This window comes from Gopherus evgoodei, chromosome 16 (genome assembly GCF_007399415.2).
Source record: "Gopherus evgoodei ecotype Sinaloan lineage chromosome 16, rGopEvg1_v1.p, whole genome shotgun sequence".
NCBI lineage: Eukaryota > Metazoa > Chordata > Testudines > Testudinidae > Gopherus > Gopherus evgoodei.
Window position 1 is genome coordinate 23,121,038 of NC_044337.1, and position 23,932 is coordinate 23,144,969.

At 41.6% G+C, this 23,932-nt stretch overlaps 1 protein-coding gene across 7 annotated transcripts in view; it reads right to left on the minus strand.

The window, feature by feature from the left end:
* Positions 1 to 489: 489 nt before the first annotated feature.
* Positions 490 to 23,932, minus strand: part of DENND1A (DENN domain containing 1A) — a 363,245-nt gene continuing 339,802 nt past the window's right edge. For 5 of the 7 annotated variants that reach the window (XM_030535509.1, XM_030535510.1, XM_030535508.1 and 2 more), the window contains 3 exons: positions 9,916 to 10,044; positions 5,444 to 5,699; positions 490 to 4,278 (listed from right to left, as the gene is read on the minus strand). In XM_030535509.1, coding sequence (XP_030391369.1) covers positions 2,968 to 4,278; positions 5,444 to 5,699; positions 9,916 to 10,044 — 1,696 coding nt within the window. In that variant the 3' untranslated portion in view covers positions 490 to 2,967. The remainder of the gene's footprint in view (positions 4,279 to 5,443; positions 5,700 to 9,915; positions 10,045 to 23,932) is intronic. The other 2 variants (XM_030535511.1, XM_030535512.1) reach the window with 1 other exon arrangement.

Sequence of the window (23,932 nt, forward strand, 5' to 3'; positions counted from 1 at the left end):
TTAACCTACATTATCCAATCCCAGACCCTAAAATGCTTCTAACTTGATCAGTGGGACACGTCAGAACAGCAGTTTTGATTACCTGGAGGAGCACTGCTGAACTCTGGCCCATACACTCAGCAACTTTTAAAATGAGAGGGAAAAGAACGTTCTAATGGAGAAGAGGAAATGTAAATAAGGAAGGCAATAAAACCCCCATCAAACATGCACATCGCCAACTACAGTGGAAAATACACTAAGATGAGTATATGCCATTGGGAAATAGCTAAAAATGTGTTAGCTGTTAGGTGAGCGCAATTCCCAGCATACCGGATTTGCTAATACAGAGCTCAAAGTAGGTGCTTTTAAAACCAAAAAAGCAACATTGAGTCCTGCATTAAGTATCTGAGACATTTCTTCCAACCACACAGTTTGCTTAAATCTGCCACTATGAAATGAACACCATGTCAGATATTAAACAGTCTAAATGAGACAAAATTAATACCACCCTTGATGGTTTGATTCTTTTATTATGCTAAACCTGCAAAAAGGACAAACATTAGCAAAGTGCTCCTACTATTAAGGATCTCTCTCAGGTGAGCCTGACTGTTTTTTCCTTCTGTAAAATGAAGTGAAGAGTGAACAACATGATCAAGTGTTTTAATACTTTTCAGTGTCTCAGGATTGGCCTCTTAAAATCAAGAGGCATTTGTGCATTTCAGAAGAACAGTGTAGAAGACTGCATACTGGAATAGGTTATAGCAATGGGTGAACAGAATAAAACATTAAATAAGGCTGGAAAATACCTCGCAATGATACAGAAATACCGTAGGATTTTCCCACTTAGTTGAAAAGGAATACTCAGTACACAGTCAGTGCATAGCATTAAAAAGGAGACACTAGAAGTATATGCAAATGAAATGGCAATTCATATGCACCACTTTATAGCATACACCTATGAGAACTGAGAAAGTTTTGTGACTCAGGGTACAGCAGCTAAAGGGGTTCAGAGATTCTAGACCAAATTGGTAACTCATACATTCACATTCTATATAGTCTAGAACAAAATGCAGCTAATCCTGTAGACTTTAAATATTTTACTATTAAGAACTAGGCAATATCAAAACCATCCGTCTTCCAGCAAAAAGAAAAGAAAAGAAAAGAAAAGAAAAGAAAAAATACAAAACGGATCAAATGTCTTGTAAAAGCAACAGTACTCTACAGAAATATAACAAATGCAGCATTAGGGTCTCCCCCAAACTGTTGGCATTCAGTTAGAGTAAATTTCTCTTGTATTGCACAGATTCCAATGTAGACAGCCATTTTAACACACTAGAATAAGAGAGCCTCCAAGGAGACTGTAGGAACAAAATACACTGCAGAGAATTTGGATAGAGTCTCACAAGAATTTCCCAGATGTCCACAACTGCTTCTTTTAGTTAAGCAAAGACTTAATGGTGACAAAATCACTTTTGAGTAGTTTTTTTTAAAGCAACTTGTGTCCAAGTAAAAAACCAAAACCCAACAACACTTAAGTAACACAAAAATGATCACTTTAAAGGTAGCAGTTTTTATAAGAAATGCCAACCTTAAGCATTGAAATGTTTGAGGTCACAGTGGCCAGAGAGAAATATCTTACAAAATGCAAATCAATAAACATGTTCATTACTTTATAGTACATCACACGATCCCACAACCCTCCACCCTCCATTTGTGTACTCAGCAAAAGCAGGAACAAAGTTCATGACTTTTCAGACAGGATGAATGAGGGAGGCTGAGCCCTGTACCCAGTGATAAGATCTCAGCTGCACCAAGGTGGCTTCCAACAAGACAGCAATGAGAGGCAGCTGTCACCTGTTAACACGCTAATGTTATATCACTGATTCGGCAATATGTATAGGTTGTGATTTCTGTGTACAGACATGTACTGTGCCAGGCCTCCTGGTCAGCGTACTACGGTTTGGCTTTGAGAACTCAAGAGCTGGGAATACTTATGCCCTGATGTTTGTTCTCTTTTTTGTAATAAAATAAGATACTATTACATCCAGTTCAAATACTGCTGTCTAGAACATGTATATATACTACTAACATACAATTACAGGTTAACTAGGATATAGTTTAAGGACCCCATCAAAAGACATTTTCCGATGTCTTTGTCTAAAAACTAAATTGCTGGTGCTTCCAGTTTCCCATGGGAGACAGAGGATCGAGCCCTGAGCTGCAGGATGCTTTGCTCTGTGCTGCAGTTTTGCTGTAACTGGGACTTGTACGGGTTTTGTACTGAAGAAGTCCCTGCTCTGTGGGGGATGGTAGTGGAGTGAGTGTAAAAAAAACAAACAAAACCTACAACACAAGCTGATAAAATTGTGTAGTCAGTCACGTGTATATATTGCTAGACAGGCTATTAAACAAATGCAATTTAAGCCCAGTGGATTAACTCAATACAAACCACAAGTCTTGGTTACCTTGTTGCATACTACATATGTAAGCAAAACATTATAAGCAATATGTGTAATTGAAGAAATTGATCTGAACACTGTTCACACAGGTAGGAAGCAAAAACTACGTGCTGTGTCATGTCCCAGGCTGCGTGAGACTAGAAGGGAGGGAACGAGCAGTTTCTGGTTCAGTAGTTTCTTGAAAAGGCTGTGTGGGGGAAAAGAAAAGGAAATAATACCCTAATGACCTGAATGCTCTGGCCAGTGCAAGACTCATTGGAATTTTCACTGACCGCAGGCAAAAAGCCAGCTAGGATACCAGTGAGAAACCTTAGCTGGCAATGGGACAATGTGGGGGTTCATCAGCAAAATGGACTCCAGCCAGTAGCACTTGTATGTGAATTCTAGAAGAGCAGTTGTGTTTCCTGTGTCTATAACTTTCCATATAAAGAAACATGGTTTTGTGCTGGCTCAAAACAAGCCAACCAAATAACAATAATAATAAAATAAAAAATCCAACCCCCCAAAGAAATAAGGTCAGATGGGAGCATTATTCAAAGGTTTCCCATTGCTTTCTGAGCTGTTCTACGTTACCTGGCGTGCCTGAAACTTCCTGTTTTGTCTTTTTTAACAAATCTTCAAATGGATCTTTTGTCTCCTCAGGTTTTGAGGGAAGTAACACTGATTCTACGCCCTTAGCGGGCCTCGGGGGAACCAGAGGGGGGTCGTTAGAACTTAGCGTCAACCCTTGCTTGACAGCTATCTTTGAGCCAGAATGGCCTGCTGGTAATGTTCTGATTTTAGAAGGACGTGCTGGCTGCAGAGAGCTGGCTGGGGAAGGGTTATGGCTCTGCTGCAGTAAGGAACTAGCCTGTGATGCTGTCGGAGCTTGGCCAAATAGATGGGGCATGGACAATGCTGAAATGTTTGGCTTAGGTTGCGGTGGTTGGTAAAAGCCAGAATTAGGTGTCATGAAGCTGGAGCAATAAGCGTGGCCTAAAGGAGGGGTAAAGGGCCCCCCTGGGGGTCTGACCAGCGATATCGTCAGGGCTGCTGGCACTGTCTGTGTAAATGGATTGAGGGGTGGCTGCAGAAATGGCAGTGCTGAAGGAGGGTATCCCAGCGGCTGGGTGAATGGTGCCGGTGGAGGAGATGCAAAGTCGCTCACCACTGAAGCAAAGCCGGCAGCAGAGCTTCGAGAAGCTGAGCTCTGCATACTGCTGGAGCCTTGCTGGGATGCCATGTTTTGCCAGCTGGTTGTTTTTAATGGATCCAGCAGACGAAGAAGAGAGTCACTTTCACTACCGGCATTTTCTGTACTAACCTTGACTGGCTGGAGCATCTCAGCAGTACTGCTAGAACTGGAGAGAAGCTGAGAGGGGTGAGGTGAACAAGTTACGGACTGTCTGAATTCTGGGTCAAGGGACACATTCCCAGCTCCAAAGGGCTCCTGCATTAGCTCTGAAACCAAGTCGCTACGTCTCACAGTGTAGGCGTTCACAGCGTCTGCTGTGCCAGCTGGAGTCTGGGGTTTGGTGGGTCTAGGTGCTGGTGGTGGAGGGACTATCCCTTGCTCAGGAGTTTTTCGGCCCTGTGGTCTAGGGATGGTGATGTTCCCTTGAATAGCCGTGTTCCCTTCTTCCTTTTCCGCAGGCATCGGGATGCTGTCTCTGCTCCGGGGTCTCCGTGGGACTGATGGGATGGTCCCAAAAGAAGTCAGGGGCCTCTCTGGTGAGCTTTGGGAATATTTGGTAGGAATAGCCATGTCATCGTGACCCATACTCCACAGCTTGTTGTAGGGATTAGAGAGTTTCATTGCTGGCACAATCCTGCTTTTCTCAGATTCACCAAGATCCATCCTCTGCCAGAAAGTACAAGATAGATTAACATCTCCTGCTTAGCACAGACATGAACAGCACAGCAATAGGGGGCATAGGAGGGGCCGGAGAGAAGGATGCACACATGCTGCAAACATTTGCAGGTGAGGGACAGAGAAAAGACTGTGGTCTAGGCATGAGGATAGGAGACAAGAAGTCAGGCCTCTGGGTTTTAATTCCAACTCTGCCACCAATGGGTTGTGTGACATTGGGCATATCCCTGCACCTTCCATTTCCCAAATGTAATCTGAATACAGTGAAATCTACTTACAGGGGAAGTGGAGACCAGGCTCAAAAGCTTTAATTAACATACAGCAAATGCTCTGTGACACCTGGCTATAAGCTACTAAGTATCATTATAGGCACGATGCTACATGCCTTTGCTTGGTGTTGCACACAGATGTCAAAGGGTCTATACTTTAGCTTTGCACTTGCTAAGAAGGCTATTCAGGAAACATGCTGCATCAAGAATGATGAGACTTTACAAATCGATTCCCCTTTTTGACTCATGTTGGCCAAAATTCAAGCAACTCAGAAATGAAGGGGCTGTGAAATCTCCTGTCCATCTCAGGTACTCATCTGGCCCCCAGTGCTATAATAGCTGATTGCCTCCAAAGCTTTATCTTGTGGGATTATTATCCCCAATGTACAGATGGAGAACTGAGGCACAGAAACAAAGTGACCTGGCTGTGGTGGAGCAGAGATTTGAACCAGGGTTTTCCAAGTCTTGGGCTACTGCCCTAACTACTGCACCACCCTTTTGCTTCCTAAGCTGCTTAGTATTCGCATTGCTGAGCACCAGCCTCCCGGATATCGGTGTCCTACAGCTGGGGGACTCAGCAGATTCTGGGAAAAACCCCTTGTAAATGGATCAGGATTCCTGCTTTGAAAATGAAAGTCTTGGTTTCTCCTTGCTTTTATGTCACAACAAAAGCCCACTGCCCTATAATCACGTTCTACTTCATGGACATAATCTCTCATTCAGAAATGAATCTTCTAGACACACTGGGACAGGAAGGGGGAAATGGATGCATTTACACTGAAACACACAATTCTTTCCTCCAGAAAGCTGGCTGATGGAGGGCCCTTTAATTCTGCAGAAACCCTTCCATTCTTTATCATTTACCTTGTATAAAATCATGCCCATACCTGGTAATCAAAAGTACATTGCAGCACACCCTCCTCTTTGGGGGTCCTTAGGTCTTCCAAGCTTTTGGCTTGGCTGAGAGATTGAGGCTGTTTTTCCACCTCTAAATTAGTGAAAATGTCCTCCAGGAGGTTAACTTCTGTGACCTTGTCTGGCATAGAAGGGTCTGGGGGCAGAGCCTCCTCTGCTTTTTCTGGACTGAGAACCTCTTCTCCATCAGCACTATCAGACTCTTTCAGGGCCCGGTATGGCTGAGGCCTAAGAGACAAAAATGCTTTATCATCTCACACCTAGAATAATTTTCTTTCAAATCCTTTTTGAAGGGTGCAACATTTCAAACTAGGGAGTGAATCCCCAAGGGTGATCTCAGCATGGATACAATACACCTGTCATGTGACCCTTACGGTACCTCCTGTAGGGGCTGGCTTGAGCCCATTGCATTGGGTTGAATTCTGAACATTTAGACTTATTTCCCTTTTGTTGCACTTTGAAACTAACGTACTCCTGGTCCTAATTTAGGAGCCACGTGGGTTTAAGATGGCATGTTTTCAACAGTAAGATTTTCTTCTAGGTATCATTACTACTTAAATTATCAATACTTTAGAACATCCACACGCATTTACTTTCACCACAGATGATGTTAGTTGACTTTTTGCATTTCCGTTGGGATGATGAAAACAGTTTAAATCCAAATTGTGTTAACTGATCTTTCAATAAAACACTTCAATAAACATACTTCTGTGAGCAGCAGTAAGGAAAGAATGGTTACTCCATTGCTTTCTCTTTTCTTGACAATCCTCCCAATACATCAAGAGAAGGTGGTCATGATTATTTAGCAGCTTTATAAACCATAAAGTAGAATGAAGGGGAATGAAGGGGATATAGAGAAGTTCAGTTTTAAGAGGACACTTACTGCCCCATTAAAAATTATTTTAATTTCACTATCTTACAAATAGCTAATGAATTTTTAAAGTAAAAGCTCACTTTTCACAATCTGTGCTGTTTACTTTTTACATTTCACTCAGCTAGGACAAATGAAACAGACAAGTCAAGGTCACATAATGGTTCTCAAAACTCTAGCAAAATGCTGCGATGTTTGCAGGGGAATGTTTGGTTGGTTTTTTTAAATCTTTTCCCACTGGAGTTTAGAAATATCACAGTCCAATTTCTCTACTTATATATTTATAAAATTATATTTTGGGGAGCAAATTACTTTTGACAGTATCCCATTAACAGAGGGAGTGTGGGCAGAGGTGGAAAGAAAAAAGACCACGTTTAAGACTGGAGGATTTTAAATGGAGGGAGACGGGTATTGAAAAGGAGGGATGAAAAGAAAGCAGTGATGATGCAGTTGAAAACTCACTGAGCAGAGCTGTATTTGAACATGAATTATCTGACACTAGCTCTCCACTCTGACTGGCTGCGAGCCTGCCCACATGTAGAATATTGTAACGAGGCCCAGTCGTTTTATGCAGGAAGTTGGATATTCCCAACAAAAAAGCACAGCTGCAAATACTCCTGTGTTTTGCACACAGTTACATTCTCTAAATTCTAGCTCATTCAGCACTGAATGTAATTCATGGGGTTTTCCTGCAGTATTGGGAGTATTGTGTATAGTTTCAATGATTATACTGGTGTCATCTTATCAGGAGACACTGCAGTCCATGATGGGGAAATCTATTTTACATTTACAGCCAACCCCTGGGTTACTAGAATACACTTCTCACATGTACTTCAGAAAAAAATTTCTTGAACACCATTAGATTTGCATATCAGTTCTGCGTATGGGAGAATAGCAGCATAATGTGCATCCAATTAATAATGAGACCTGACATGCATTTCTGTGGTGACTGGCACTTGATTAGCAGCCAGTCTCTCAGTGGCATTTAAACAAGGCTTTGGATTAAGAGAAAATATTTGGGAGTGTGGGTAATGTAATGTGGAAGAATCCTTCCCTTTCTTTCCATATTTTTCTATATATATAATGCAAATTTATGAGCAAAGTGTACCCTGCTTCATTCACCATTACACAAACACTGGCATTCAACCATCAGTGCAGCTGTGAAAAGATGCACAAGACAGAGGCAGCCAGTAGTGCATATCTCTTGCTAGTGACTTCTCCGACAGCATAAAACGATTTCATATGGGGCAATAAAGAATGAATTAACCACATCTTGTGAAATGCAAGTTCAGGTTTGCATGAAGAGGAGTTGGAGCAACCAGGTGGGATTTATGAGGGTGGGAATGCAGCACAGTGTCGGTTATGATGACTCAGGTCCTGATCCAAAAGAGAGAGAGGTCCACTGACTTCTGTAGGCTTTGGATCAGGCCCTTAGTGAAGGCATGTGAAAGCAGAATCTTTACAGACGTGATCAGAATTTCCATCTTTAATCTCACGCACAACTTGCTCATAACTCCTTAACATCAGATCTTATTGAAAAATACTGCAGGGTGGGGTCCTGTGTGAATTAAATACATAAGCACACGTGCAAGATCTTCCTTTCTGTTCTCAGATGGCCAACCCATGGTGGGTCTTCAGTTTCTGCCTGCCTTCTCTGTCATTATGGGGTAATCTTACCCACTATTAGAGGTCTCTGAACCCACCCTCCAATCCTCAAAGAGTCAGCTACCCTGGCTGCTGTTATGTTTCTCCCAACCCATTGTGGTGCTAGTTGGCCATCTGAAAGCAGGCTAAAATTGTCAGTCATATTCTTGTTAGCCCAAGTTTTGAATATTTCCTCACGTGTAGCAACAGCTAGGGCTACAGGTCACAAATCGGGTGACTTTTGAGAGCACACTATCTCCTGGACACCACGTTAGCCCCTTCCCACAGGCTAGTCACACACAGCTGCAGTTAGTCACAGGCAGCTGGGTTTGGAGAAGCACTCAGATCTGACTGCACATCAATCTCAGTGGTGGAAACTGCTTGAGACCAGGCGCTGTCTAGATTTCAGGCATTTCCTGCTCTTGGAGCAGTCAAATAGTCCAAGAACAGGCTCCCTCCCAAAATTTCAACACCTCAGGCTTTGGGCACAAACAGAAGTGCATGGAGTTGCAAGAATGAACAGTATTTTGTAGGAATTAACTTTTTCTTTGTTGGGGGGGCAGGGGGACCTCAAAGAAGGTTCAGGTTTGGTGTCTGACTGGCCCATTAGGATCAATCCCTTGGATCAAGGCCTTACTGCTCACTGCCCTTCCGTCAGGAATGTTCAGAGCGCCAATGACAAAAAGAGGTGTGTATTACAGGTCAGTCTGCACTTCACCCCATGTAAGCCTTTTTCTGCATGACTATTCCAATTTTGAAGACATGGGAATATTTTGTTTAGGTCTGTTTCATTCTATTCTGTGCACCAAATTCATGAAAACTGACACACATGCAAATTTTCAAAAGTGGGTGCTTTTGAATGATTTCAAAATCCTATGGCTGATCACCTAATCAATACTCAGGTGCCTCAAACAGGCATTTATAATCCAAAATGTTGATATGGACCTCTAAGTTCAGGATTTAGCCATCCTCTGTAGGAGTCTTTGTTTGAAAATTTGGCTCAAAAGTGTTAGAGAGGTTTGGGAATGAACTCAGCAGTTACTATTTACAGATAAATAAGTACACATGTGGTATAACTAACACACACACACACACACACACACACACACACACACACACACACACACACACACAAAATAAAACTGCACATTGATTTATGAAACCCAAAGCATCGTAGCTGTTACTATCATGAAGAATAATTTCTGGGACTGTATTTGAAGATGGAATTTATAAAGAGTTAAAGTTAAAAGTTCTTGCATTGAAGTATTTTACATTAAGTTAATAAAATGGGAGTTCAGTGACAGGCACAGACAATAAGCAATATCAACTAACTACTTGTGTTATTTCCTGTGTAATTTTGGGTCACACACTGCATACTGAGAAGCCTTGGAAATCCTCTGGCTTTGGGAGGAACCTGAGGGGAACTCTTCCATGAGCCACTGAGGACCTGGTATGGGATGGAACGGAGATGCTGGGAATAAGAGGGTGGAATTGGAGGAAGCTGACAACTGCACTGAAGCAGAAGCAGCTCACAAGACAACTCACAACATACAAGTAGCCCTGGATGCAGAAGAATGGCAGAAGGGCAAAGGGTGTGAGCAGGAAAAAAGGAGGGGAAAGCAACACATTGGAAGGAAGAGATAAATGGAGGGTCACCTCCCACACAACCCAATTCACCAATAACATGATAAGTTTTGCACCCACATTGTGGGTAACAAATAGCACAGTGCTTCATGCAGGACACATGCTCTTGCATGCCTCACAGAATCAGAACAGTCAAGCAGGAGAAATATTAATACAATCATCAAGTGCTATAAAAAGATTTTAAAGCTCTTTTAAAAATCCAAGCACAGAAGCAGGCAGCCTTCACTGGTGCAGAAATCGCTGTTCAAAGCCTGAATTAATACAATGAAAGAATAAAGACTAGACCATTCAAAAGGAGCTGAGAAGAAAAAGTTTTCAGAGAAGGCAGAGACAGGATCCTCTTCCTGCTGAAATTCATCACCAGAAGAGTCCTCAGAGAGGAAGACTGTATAGTGTCGCATAGGCTTTACAAGGCTGAAGGAAACAGGAAGAGAAAAGGAAGTTATCAAGTTGTCACATTCAAAGTTGCAGAAGGGAGAGAAAACCAAGCAATTCAGGTTCTAAATAATTTCTGAACTCAATTGCCTGCTCCAGGGTCTGAGTACAAGAAGACTCAATGGAGTAAGTGTACAACTTTACTTTGCAGGCTGAAAATATTGTTTTTCTAAAACATCCAGTGCTGCTGCCTCTCGGGAAAAGGTGCTGGGATCTGCAGACCCATCACCACTGTAATAGGAGCTAGGATGGAAACCAGCCTTCCCACCACAATTCCCATCCAACAATCTGACTTCCTTCCAAATTATTCCTTTGAGCTGTTCTCAGCTTCATTGTACAATCTAATGACACACAGGTTGAGATATCAAGCAGGATAAGCAGAAGAGTGCTGCTCAAGTGGGTAAAGAGGAACAAATATCCACAAAACATAAGACAAACCTCCTTGTCCCAAAGCCACACAACTAACGGTACCATGCTGTGCTGCACTACTTACCTATACCATTCTCTCTCCAGAAATGCTGCCTGCTAATGTCTTAATATGTGTCTTAAAATTGCTCACATTTGAGGTATTGTTGATAGGAGGTGCTGCTGTAGAGAAGTATACACATACTGTATAGTACATGTATACATGAAATATTACCCTCTCCCCCATTAGTTATATACTGTAATACAGACACAGTCTTTCTGCTGGAGATGGTGGCTGAAAATTTTTGCCAGTAAGATTTTAGAGTCTTTTTATCTGTGACGCGTTGTTTAAACATTTATTTTTTATAAAAACATATGTCTTGTCCAGCTGATCCTATGAACTGTGCCTACATATAAACATACATTACGTCTATGTCTCTCTGTGTTTGTAGATTAACGATAGGCATACACACACACACAAACTATATAATGAACAATACACAGATCAGAACCCCAGGTCTGATCCTTTGCCCACTGAAGTCAAAGACAAAGTTCCATAATGAAGAAAACATCATAATTCTGTTTGCATATGTACAGCTGGCTACCTGTATAGTACGGAGAAGACATGGTGGGAAAGAGAAAGCATAAAACTGAGAATGGGTGACAGAATAAGTATTTCAAGGGAGCTGATTTTATGGATACTTTTCCACTAATAATTGTAGCTGTCAACTGCTTTTTTTATTTTGTTTTGTTTAACCTTAAAGCAGCTAGATTATTGTTTTCCGTGTAAAGCAGAAATGAGTTACTGAATTTGCTCCAGGGCAAATGGAAGAGGATACTACTGCTTTAAACCTCAGCTGAAAAGGGGAGAAGATGGCAGAGAGTGCCCATGTCGGAAACATACTGGATGCAAAGGAGAAAAGAGCAATGAGAATTTATGCATGTAGTAGAGCATAAATCTGCCATTCCTCTCTGTAACGCTAAGCCACTTAACATAAGCATTTAAGTACTCTTGGAAATATTTTAAAGCATTTAAAGAACTAAGTCCCCCCAAATAGAAACTTTAAGAAAAAGATTCAATTTTAAAATGTTAACCAGAGAGCTCTGCATTTTAATCTGATGAGCTTTGTTTTACAGCATTGTGCTCCGGTCTGCTTTTCATTCCCAGATGATTTAAACAATGATGGGGCGAGGGGAGGGGAAGGAAGGGAAGATAAATCATACAGGATTATGAAAGCCTGCGTCATTTTCAGCCATCCCCATGAGGTCTCTGCCCAACCACATTCATTTTATCTGCTGCACATAGCTGAGTAAGATCCCAGCTACCTCCGTGAATAGTGATACGCTGTTAGGAGCACAAAGCCATATTGCAAATCAAAAGATGAGGACCTGATGCTGCTACCACTGAAGTCAACAGCAGAACTCCTACTACTTCAGTGGGCCCAGTACGTACAGTGAGGAGCAGGTTCTTATCTCGTAGATGATGGAACCACGTTTGCACATTAAATTACAGCAGTTTATATTATGGGCTAATATGCTGAAATCAGAACAGGACCCAAATAATGGTGAGAGACAAAACCTTGTTGACCTTATGGTTCAGGCATATTAAAGCCTCGTGGCTCCTGTGTTTGAGACAGTCTTCAGTGTTCTCTTAGTTCTGGTGTCCTGACTACTATTGCGAAAGACGGGCTGAAAGAGCATGTCGGGGGCTGTGGGCAACAACCCAAGAGGGTTTGAGATGCCCACTGTGATTTTTGTGATAAACGTTTACTCACAATTAGGCCTGAGTAACTGGGATTGGGGTGGGCACAGCTGATTATATTACACCGTAGTCTGTGTTACTCCAATTGGAATGGTCAAATGAGTTGTTCCTCTCCCCTCATGCTGTAACGGACATCCCAGGGAAAGCCAAATACTGGCACTGAAGTAAGCTACATTTGCTACAAAATGTTTGAAACAAACTCCTCCAGGCACTAGTTTTATATTTATATCCAAGAACATTTCAATTAATGTTAATGAAGGGGTCAACAAAGACTTTTATAATCAAAAACATCCTTTCTTGACTTACGTATAAATGCTCCTTTTCTCTCTCATACATGGGAATTACCACTTGGCAGTATCCCAGAAAACTCTACTAGAATTTCACAGAAATCAGAAGAAACTTGGAATTTCCACAGCTTTCTGGTGAGGAATTCAACCGTTTGGTTATGTGCAGTTAGAGTCTGGAGGTTGTGAACCTCAGATAAGTCAGTTCATTTCCTTTCCAAAGTGTTACTAATGATCTCCTTTGCTTTGCTAGGGTCTGTTTAAATTCAAGTATTTTTTTTTTTTTGTAAATGTGGAATTAATCCACCATGAAGGAATATCTAATTTGAAAGAGGTAGTTCAAAAGACAGATGGGTGGATCAGCTAATAAACTGCATTTCAATGGAGATCAATATAAATAAGATGGAAGCTATAATGATAGTTAATAGGCCCCCTCCCCTTTTTTTTTTTGGCTGCAAGGCACCTTACATGATAAAGTGGGATTTCATAATAAAAAACTTATTTAAATTCAGCTGCTGCTGTAGTTTCATAAAAGATTTTTGTCAAAGACAAGGGACAAAATCTAAAATGTCCAAGTTTAAATTTTTTATTAGCTTGAGGCAGTAAAATCCAAAAAAGAGTGCCTATTCCCTCATTAACCCAATTCAGCAACGATCCTGCAGTCTACCACCCACTACTTGCTAGGATTTCATACACAAAGAGCTGTCTCTGAAAAGGCAGGTCACAGCTAGCCCAGCTACAAGGCAGGCAATGCTGTAGTCTTAGAGGGAAAAAAGGATCCTATCCGTCACAGCAACAACCCTCATCATCTCCACATGACTGCACCAGCTCCTGCCTACCTAATCTCTTAGCTGAGTTACCATGCAGATGACTTGCTGATCTCTTTCTAATGTTTAGTTTAACATGTCTTCAGTTAGCACTAGCATATGACAGTACTGACAGCCGTGGCTGTTCCTTTTAAAATATCATGTCAGAAACACAGTGCAATAAAGCCAGGGATGCGCTCCATGGCTCTGCGTACCATTATGATAGGATGGATTTATTTTTTAATGAGGAAGATCTGCATCTTGGGAGCTTTTTTCATGTGTCAGGATGCATGGACAAATCAGCAGCACATCACACCGACCAAAAATGAAATGCTGACAAATGTAGATATTTCAAATTTAATTGACACCTAAATGTACTTAAAGATAAAAATATAGAAAATCACTGAGCACTGGGGTTTGGGAATTAATGAAGGGAATTCTATAATCATTTAAAAGGTTATTTCATTTACAGAGAGGGAACTTTAATTTATATATTAAAGTAGATACTTTGTTTGTTTTCTGATTACACAGATCATACTGTACAGGTGCAGCGTGGACCCACTTGTATTGTTTTTTCCATGCACCGAGTATCCCAAGTTTCACATATTTCTTGATTCCTGGAATAGCTGTGCAACTGCTTGAGGGAATTAAGGGTTTTGGTCCCTCTTAGGTGTAGTACATATGAAGGGAATATGGGGTTTGGACGTGTGGAGTACTTGTTACCAATATGAAATGGAGACCAGAGACTGGGAAATGCCTATTTTTTCTCATTAAGAACAAAGCACAAATCCAGCACCTGTAATACTTTCCTGTAGAGTACGAAAAAGCATTAAGCCTGGATATGCACTACCGAAAAAATTCCAGTATTTGCTTGATTTTTTTTTTCTGTAAGTAGCTTCTGCCATCTTTGCATGAGTTTACTGGTGGGAATGTTCCCAGGAGCATCGAACATTAAGTGAACAGGCACATTTTTAATTTACAAAAATTAGAATTCACACTAGAAATCTGATTCTAAGAGTTACACTCATCCAATCAGGTAATGAAAACAATACCATGTGACCTGCATGTCCAATGAGAGCTGACAAATTGAATTTTGTATGTTTTTAGTGAGCTGCTCACAATCAATCTACAGAACATGATATATTAAAAGTTGCCAAGTAATTTCTAATCAGGATAAGCTGAAGAAAGTTATCACCTGCTGTAACAATTAACAGGCAAGAGTCTAATAAATTATTAGTTTAATATTATTTGCTTATCTCAAACAATACCAGCCTGCACAGAGTGCACTTCCACTGCAGATATCAGATCTCGTTACAAAGGCAGGTTGGATGTTACGTAGATTCTTCCTAATTTACTGATGGAGGAACTGAGGCCCAAAATTTCAGTTACTTGCCCAGTGTCATGGAGGAAGTTGGTGGCAGATTCAGGAATTGGAGCCAATCTTACTCTGAATCCTAGACCATGCTGCCTCACTAACCAACAGAATGTAAAGGGACCTTGGAAGACTATGTTTTCATATTGGAGTTTTGTATGAGAAGGGCCCTTGGTTGCATCTACATCCTCCCATACTGCTATCAAACCCATATGGCCTACCTTCTCATTGCTACCACTCCTCTCTGGACTTCTAAACAAGACTGCATCATGAAAAAAACCATACAATGAACATACCAGTGAGTTCCATAATTCTATATGAGACAGAGGAAAAATGCCAATAGGTAAGTTTTAAGGATGTTTTAGTTTTAAGTTTAAAGATGCTGGGTTTGGGCAGGAACCTGACACAGCCATGTTGGAGTACCAGAGAAAGCCATCTCTTCTCACAGGTGATTCCATGTCATAATATAAGTGCCATGGTCTTGAAACCATCTTTGCTCTACAGGAGTCAACTCAGAATTTGGACAGAAAAATATAAAATATAGAATACCATCAAGTTTTGTTTTTAAGATTACACATATTCCGTCAAATACTGAGGCTTGCTGTGCATGCACACAGGAAAGCTGTGCATGAAGTTTGATGCTCTAGAGGATGTGAACAAAAAAGGACTAAGATTTTGGCTCTGGGTGCCCAATTCCCATGAATTTTGATGTGAGCTGGGTGTCAAAATCTCACAGGTGGCATTGGAAATCTTAGCCTAAATGGGCATCCGGGCTCAATGTGCCATTTTCTCTTCCTCCAATTTGCTTACCAAAAAAAAAAAAAAAAAAAGAAAAGAAAGAAAAAAAAGCACTTGCTCTTTTGATCACGAGCTCCTTCCTACTTTCTTTCCAAATACCTTTGCAGATTCATCATGTTGGGCAACCAGCCTCTGAATTCACAGTTTCACTGATGAGCCAATACTCACTTGTGTGAAGCAAACAGCTTTGTCCTGCACTCCTTTTCCTACTTATAAACATCTGTGCTTCAGGGGAACAACTAATGTTACAATGTGTCACTGAAGAGTCAGGCACCATTGACAGCGAGCTTGATGGAACATTAGAAAGTATTTTTCAAGCACAGTAGCATTAAGGGCACAATTAGAATCACCTGGCATAATGACAGCACAGTTAACCCATGATTAACCTGGGCAGAACGGCACCACCTCCACAAAAGCGAGTCTCTGCATCAGCACAAACAGGGAACACACATTCCCCAAAACTAAAACCCAAACAACTATCGCAAGTTATGAAAAAGGATGACTGTGCTCCAGTCACGCTTTCTCCTGATTTACTAGTCTCATGATTGGATTCGGTTTTCAAGGCATCACCTTTCTTCCTCCCTGACAGTCTTTCCCCATGAAGATGAAGAGGACAGCACGTAGCAGATCTTTCTGCAATATTCTGCAGTGATTTTATTTATTCATTTTTGACCCAGCTGCATTTGCTCAGTTAGGAAGCAGGCTGGCTTAACAACCTCCCCAATAGATGTTCTTGCTTACAATGGTGCTGTGCGAAACCTCTATGCCATACACAGCAATTTCCAGGTGGCAGAGGGCTCTAGGAGGCTGGCCACAGCAAGTGAAATGCAATGTGCTTGATAAGCTACCACCATTTAGGTGAGCCATCATGCTGATTTCATGCTAACTTCAATGCAACGAGCCCACTATCACACAGCAGCCAATTTTCATTCATACAATACATGGGAAAGTCATTAATACTTCTATAGTGAAGTATTATACTGCATAATTTCTGGAAAGTCATAATGAACGGCTGCTGTTGCAGTGATGTTGGTTTAGCCTGCCGAAGAGCCTTTCAACTTGCTGTTAATTGGGAGCTTAAACCTCTGCTTTTCCATTTTAATTTCTACCCACTCTGAGTGCCTGGGAAGCCAGCTAGTCAATATTTAACGTGAAGAAACCAGAACCTAGAGCTCTCCCTGGAAGCCCATTATGTGCTTAACAGGCAATCTGGATAGGTTAGTCGATGCGAAAGAGGTCCCACACACATAACAATTAGCATCAGTTCTTCACCCTGCAGGGTCAGAGATAGAGATAACCAGGATAGAATCAGGTTTTTAAAGCATAAACATGAATTTTAACAGCTGCATCCCCCAATTATTTCTATGAAAATCTAGGTGTGTGTTTAGAGTGTGTCATGGATTACTTGTCTGAGCCCAGGATAGTAACCCAAAACTTCTTGGGTTCTTAAATACCTAGGGCTAGTGGTAGCTGACCCTGGCTCTGCCTCTCTGCTGATTCACTGTATGGCCCTTCGACAAGTCACTTATGGCCTCATTGTGCGAGGCGCTGAGCAATCAATGCAAGCTCAGGGTGCTCGGCTCTTCTGAAAATTAGCTCAGTAACCTCTCTACATGAATCTCCCTATTTGTAGGGCACTGCTCCTACCTGGTGGGGGACTGTAAGGAATGTTTGCAAATCACTCTGAAGATGAAAAGTGCTGTATAAGGATCAAGTGTTTTATGTTTCTTTACTGGGGCTAACGGAAACTCAGATGGGCCAGATTTTTATTCCAGCTACAGAGCTTTCCTTTTGGATTACCAAATCAAGCATGATAGTGCTTAAGAGTCCATAACAGCTGGTTAAATATTTACCATCAAAACAATTTTTGATAATTGGTTTTTTGCACTAACCAGATTTTTTTTTCCAAAAAGATTGTTTCTGTCCAAAAATTCTTTTTTTGATGAAAATTTTGGAGAATTTTTTGTTGAAAATAAAAAAGCTTTAGGTTTTCAGTGGCTGAAAATCAGAAATTTTTCAGTTTTTGGATTTTTGATAAAAATCTGGAAAATCTCAATAAAAAAAATCCAATTTAAATGAAAAAAATCATGTTCACTAACTTTTTCATGGGTGAAAAAAGAATTTCCCCACAAACTCTAATAATGTATGTGGCATAACAACCGACTGTCATGCTGGAAACAATCCAAGTGCTTTTGGGAGGTGCCACCACTACCCTCTGGTTAGAATCCTTTCATACTTTTTATTTCAACCAATGATCCACTGGAATATAAAAACATGCCCCAGGGAAATAACATGCTTTGCTTGTGCAGGAAAAATACTAACACACATAACTAGAGACAGTAAATTTCTCCATGTTAAGTAAGTGCCTTGATAAGTGTAATGGCTGGAAAAGGATGCCTGAGTGGCAACTGACTTTTCAGAAAATGGGTGCTGTGTTACAACTTCAGAAGAGATTGTGTATTGTGATTTGTATTTGCTGTACTCCTTTATAAGGGCTGAGGCCACATGTTTGTTGTTTTTGTCTCCTCCAGCTAGAAAGATAGACTGGGCTGGTATTTTAGAGACGTTGGAAAATGCCCCTTAGCCCAGTTGGAGTCATTCAGAATCAATATACTAGTGGTGCTGAATGTACAAAACCTTCCACTGAACACAAGCTCCTCCTTACAAAGACCTTCCACATATGAGCATCTGAGGAGATTCACTGCTTAGTAAATCATTCACTGCAGCACTAGTGCAATTCAATGCTATTTTGGTCAAGTCCGGTTTAAGGAAAAAAACCACATCCATATGGACTAGGTTTTAGAGAAATCTGTTTGATCTGCAATGAGCAGTAGCCCTAGGCCATCAGAGAGAGAGAGAGCCTGTGTGTGTGTGCGCGTACTTTGCGGTCAGGGTGTGTGTTTGATTCTGTAGGTTTGCTATGTTGCTTCCGGGATGCAGCAAGCGGCAGGTGAGCCATCCCACTTTTATGCAGACATTTATTCTTGTGCTGGTTTGGGCTTTCTTTTTTCTTTCTTTTTAGTAGCAATGCAGAAGGGAATGCACAGTACCAACTGTCCCCTGTGGGTAGTGATAGAAATATATCCGCTGCCAGGTGGCATTGGCGGCCATTACCAAATTAAAACAATTACAGTAAAATTTTAATTGGTAGAAGAAAAAAATGCAGGAAGCCAGCTGGTCTCCTGGTCCATTTCCTAATTCTGACTGCAGGTCCCTTGGCAAGGTGGTATCGCTCTCCCAACAGAGTAAGAGAAATGCCACTAGCTTTGTTCAGCTAAGACATTGCATTTCACTCTATGGATGCAGTGGGATGAGAGGCAGGCACAGGCTGAGAAGTGCATCTCTGTTCTAGTTCATCGGGGAAAGCTATTGGTGTTCAGGGAGTTATGGGGAGAAAGATTTTAATTCCCACTTGTTTACATTTTCCAGTGAACAAGAGACTAGAATTAGGTCAGATAAATGGCCAGGTACATTAATTTATTGGTGATAAGAGTCTGTCTTCAGGGGGAGTTTTATACCCCAATGTAAGTGTTACAGGATTTCTGGCTGTTAACAAACCAACCATGTTAACGGCAACTGTATGCGTACAGATCTCTGGGCATGGTTTGGAGGATGCTCAGTCTGATGAGATTGTTCAGTACAATGCATGTACCCAAACAGAGGAGAAACAGAATAAACCAAGCTCTGCCCTGCAGGAAGGAAGCAAATGGACCAAATACCTGATCCCCCAGAGCTTCCTCAGGCAAAGGGGGAGCTTTTGAAGTGTACTATCTGCATTACATTGTGAAATGAAGAAAATGGGTCTATTTGTCTGAGACCCATGTCACTCCCAATAACACCAATAGGAGTTATGAGCACCCTTCATGGGAATGGGAAAGGAAACACTGGGGGCTTTGAAAGTGTGGGTTTTCCTGATTCAGGTTTGATTTGTTTCATTATGTCCAAAACATTCTCTGCCCTTCCCATGGAAAAGCCCCATGGAAACAGAGAGTATTATTACTGTAGGTCCTACTGCAAAATCTCCAGTTCCAAACATGCTGGAAAGAAACCTGCTGATCACAATTCTGCTCGTATGCAAAGTAAGCACTACATGCAGCAGGCCTGCCAGAGAGGGAGGAAGGGTTAGTCTGATGGGGAAGCTCTCCAGGAAGCAGAACTGGTGAAGGGATATGGAAGAGAAGGCGAGAAAACAAAATCAGAAACACTCTCACCACAAGCTGGGCCAAGAGCCAGAAAGCACATGCACATGTGACCGCTGGCTGCATTGTGCTCCTGGCAAAAGGAGTGGTGGCAACATTCAACTGCTATGAGTGTGATCAGGAGGAAATGTAAACCAAGGTATTAGCTTTTCCTATCGATCTGTGTTGCTCCTCCTGTATCTCTTACACCTCCCCACTCTCACCTTATAGGTTGCAGCATGATGCAGACTACAGACCGAGGGGAGATTCATGCAGTGCCCTGTGTGGAAGATGCTGCTGTGGAAGGGCTGCTCTGTGACTGGAAATGGCTTATTGCTCGGCATTAAGAACAAAGTTATTCTAAAAGTTAGAAACATTTTCGCTCTGAGGAGGCTTGGAATGATTCTTAGTTATTGTTGGTGACACTGTAGCACCCAAAGATCCCCATCTGGGCTAGGGCCTCACTGTGTGAGGTGCTCTGTGCACCTACCGTACTGCACGATCCCACCTGAAAAGCTGAGACCCTCATTTAAAGATGAAACACAGCAAAGTGAGTGTAGCAAAGAACAGGGTGGCAGGGGATGGGGAACAGCCCAGGGTACCATCCCCAGCACCAGGTGGTTTCACAAGGTTACACTGTGATAGCTCTTGCTGAAACATGTAAAGATTTTTCTCCAATCATTATTTTCAAAAAAGTTCTTCATCAACCATAGCAAACTCCAGTGCTGGGCCTCCCATGATATTTCTCCCCCTGGAAGAAAGTGTCTATTCTCTATTGTTTTCAGATAGCAACATATTTGTTTGCCTGCTCCCACTCACTCACCCATTGACTCTCAGTCATCCCTCTTACTGAGCATTCCTCGTTCTTTTAGAAACACATCTGATCTATCCCCACAAGGCCCTCCGATGACAGGCCGTTCCTCTATGTAAGCCCCTCCCCATGATGCCTGGCACACATCAAGCTGCAAGGTTATTAGGACCCCAGGGCTTCTTCTGTTCTTCCTGCTAAGGACAGGAGTGAGTCCTGGCGGGAGAAGGCCTATCCAGTTACGCAGCACGTTGTGAAGTTCCTGAGCTATAATGGGGCAGTTGGGCCTTTCCCATTGCTTAGCTGTCTGCTCTCTGACCACTCTCTCCCTCCTCCTAACAGCCAGTCTCCTGACCACACAAAACAGCTCACAGAATCTGGAACTAATGGCCTCCTCGGGGCTCCAGAGACTGTCAAAGTGCTGCCCCTAGTGCTGCTGGGACTACTTGTCCCCAGTGTCTCAACCTGGGGAGAGTGAGGGTGGGGCTTCTCTTGCTGAATCTCAACAATCACTACTTAAGGCACCTGCCTGACAAAATATGACTATTCATTTTTCCTTCTGGAAGAGGCCTCTTCACTCTCCTTTCCCTGGGGCTGCAGTAAAGATAAACCATCCCCTGGTGCTTATAGGGTGGAAGACAAGTGGCCCTACGAGCTGAACAGTCGCTTCCACAAGCAAGGTGGCATTGGTATTTGTACAATAAAAAAGGGCCCAGTTCCAACTCAGGCATGCTGCTGCTGCATCACCATCACACACTGAGCTCCTGCCCCCTTCCCCAGTCTATGATGTTATTGCATATACAGTCCAGAGCTGAACTTGCCTTGTTTTGCAAACTCACATCTAATTAGCTGTCCTCTGTCACCCCCGAGTCTCTGTTGGCATTACTGCCTTACAGGTTTCTCACACTTATTGACTGTGCACTTTGCATGATCTTTGGACAAAAATCTCACATGTTTTAAAGCTGAATCTCATTTTGTTACTTTCCATTCACATTTCTAACCAGTCTGGGTCCCACTGTTTTTGTTCCTCTGACCCGAATGGTGTTTGCAACTCCTGCCAATTTGGTATCATCTGCAAGTTTCATTAACAGTCTATTCATTTCCTCCTCAGCCCATTCATGAAGCTGATGGGAGGCACTCACCAAAACAGCAAATGGAATCTGCCTGTGTAGGGGGAGGAAGAATTTCCCGTTAGTACTTGCAAACCTTTAGGTTTCACTGCCAGGTGAAACAAGGGTTCACCCTTACAAAAGAGGGACACTGAAGAGACAAACAGAAGACAAATGTGTATAACTTGGAAAGGCAGAGGTGAAGGGTAAGAGAGTCTTCTGTTCAACTCTGCCTACATCTGGCCTCAAGAGAGATCTGACCAGCAAGGAACTTTCCTTTGTGCATTAGAATGATATAGCAGAAGGTTGCTATAGTCTAGTTTCACTTGATTGCAGACTGGGGGACAATACAGAGAGAAGGGCCAAAAACAAGCAAAAGAGAAAACCACTGTAGCTTTTAAAAACCAATCCTGTCTCTGTGGTTTCCTTTAAGAGAGATATAGGAGCACTGTCTCCTCCCGGGAAATACAAAAGATAACGGCTTGTAGAAAATAGTCTTAAGGTCCTCTCTTTAATTAGGGTCAGCTATTCTTTTAAATGTTTTTTAATTATTTAAAATGCTGTTCTGGGGTAAATAGCGAGGAAGGAGGTCAGGATTAATGAGTCTCCTCCTGTGCAAAGTCACTTGCCTAACCACACTTGAAAGTCTCAAGCCATTTACATTAGCTTTCTTATTAAACAAAATATTTCTGACACCACCACAAAGCTAATCCTCACTGGTTTGTGTTTTTGCCCACAGTGATGCTCTGGAGCCACACATGCCATGTTCTCCAGTGAAGATTTCCATCTTCTATCATAGCACTTTGAAAGCTGCATCTGCCTCCTCTTTCTTTTCCCATTCATCTCTCCAATGCCAACACGTTTTTGTTAGAATAATGTTTACAAGGTGTCTGGTCCATTATAATATTGTAGTATTAATTGGCTGGCCAGAGGCTCCCTATATTTGCTGAAGTTTGTCCTGCCAGCTAAAGTTGATGACAGGAGAGAATGAAAATACATCTAACTGCTATTGTGACATGACATTTGGATTGGGAGAAACATTGAAGATGGGACAGATCGGAAACAGATTCAGAAAAATACTGGCACCGCACACCAAATGTCACTAGCACTAGAAGCTACTCCTTTCCCAGCCCTAAGCTCCTGCTGGTCATTTAAAAAGTAAAAAAAACCCTCTTAGAGTGAAATGCCAACATGTAATTCTTTGTCAGTGCACGTGCCTAAAGAACAGGTCAGATCCCTGAAAAGAGTCATCAATACTGTTTGCATTCACAGCCATTTCCACAATACAGCAATTTAGTGATTTGTCCAGTTTCAATAGTTGAATTTTTAGGCATCTCTAGCAAACTAACTTGGAATCTCTAACAAACTAACTGCAAAAAATTAAAATTTAGAATAAAATGGTAATTAGTATTTAATTGGTGGGCATAAGTGTAAAATACTAGTGAGCTTTTTCAACTAAATTTCCTGTTCTCATATAGTTTTGATTCTTTTGTAACATGAAATGTAAATAAAGTTTAGAAGCAGGTCAAATTGAATGATGTCAGGCAGCTTAATCCAAAAATGTGTAATCCTTACTACAAAATATGCATGGTGGTTACACTAATTCCTTTATCCTATCCCTATAGTCTATTAGTCATGCAACAATTCAAGGATCAGCATGTTAATTAAATGATTCACAAAATACATTTCCTTAAATAAAAATGAACACTATAATCTTTTTGCAAGGAGAGCCTTCTCAGGAAGCACCATATACACCTTACAAACCCTTGCGCAGGACTGGCTTGCAATCTATTCCACAAGAGGGCAATCATATTCCACTATAAAATGTATAGGATGATTGTGGCTCAGTTTAGAAGTGACCAGTTATTTCCAGCTGAACGCAAACTGCTAAATACCTCCCCATTCTGTTGTGGTTGGGAAAAGTGAAACAAGTATCTAATTTGAGATGACACTAACTCGCTCTTCAGAATTGAAAATAACTAAGTTTACAGAAGCTAAGTGTTTTCTTGTTCCATGTTTTTGAATAGTTATCTGCAACCTGAAATACTGAAGGTATTTCACTGCCAGGATACCCAATCACCTCAGATTAGAGCGCAAACAAATAATATAGATGGGACATGACATAAATGATTATTAATACTGTGGCTGGATAGGAATGCTAAGATAGAAGAAATTTTAGAAATTGAAAGTAAGTTCACTTTTCAAGAGCATAATTAAAGACATTCCAAGGGCAAAAAATATAAATTAATTATTTCTGTAAGTTTGGTTCAGACAACTTACATTCTCAGTCTAGTGCCTGCTGTTCTTACCTGTCTGCCTGAGTGTTCCCAGGTGAGTGCCAAACA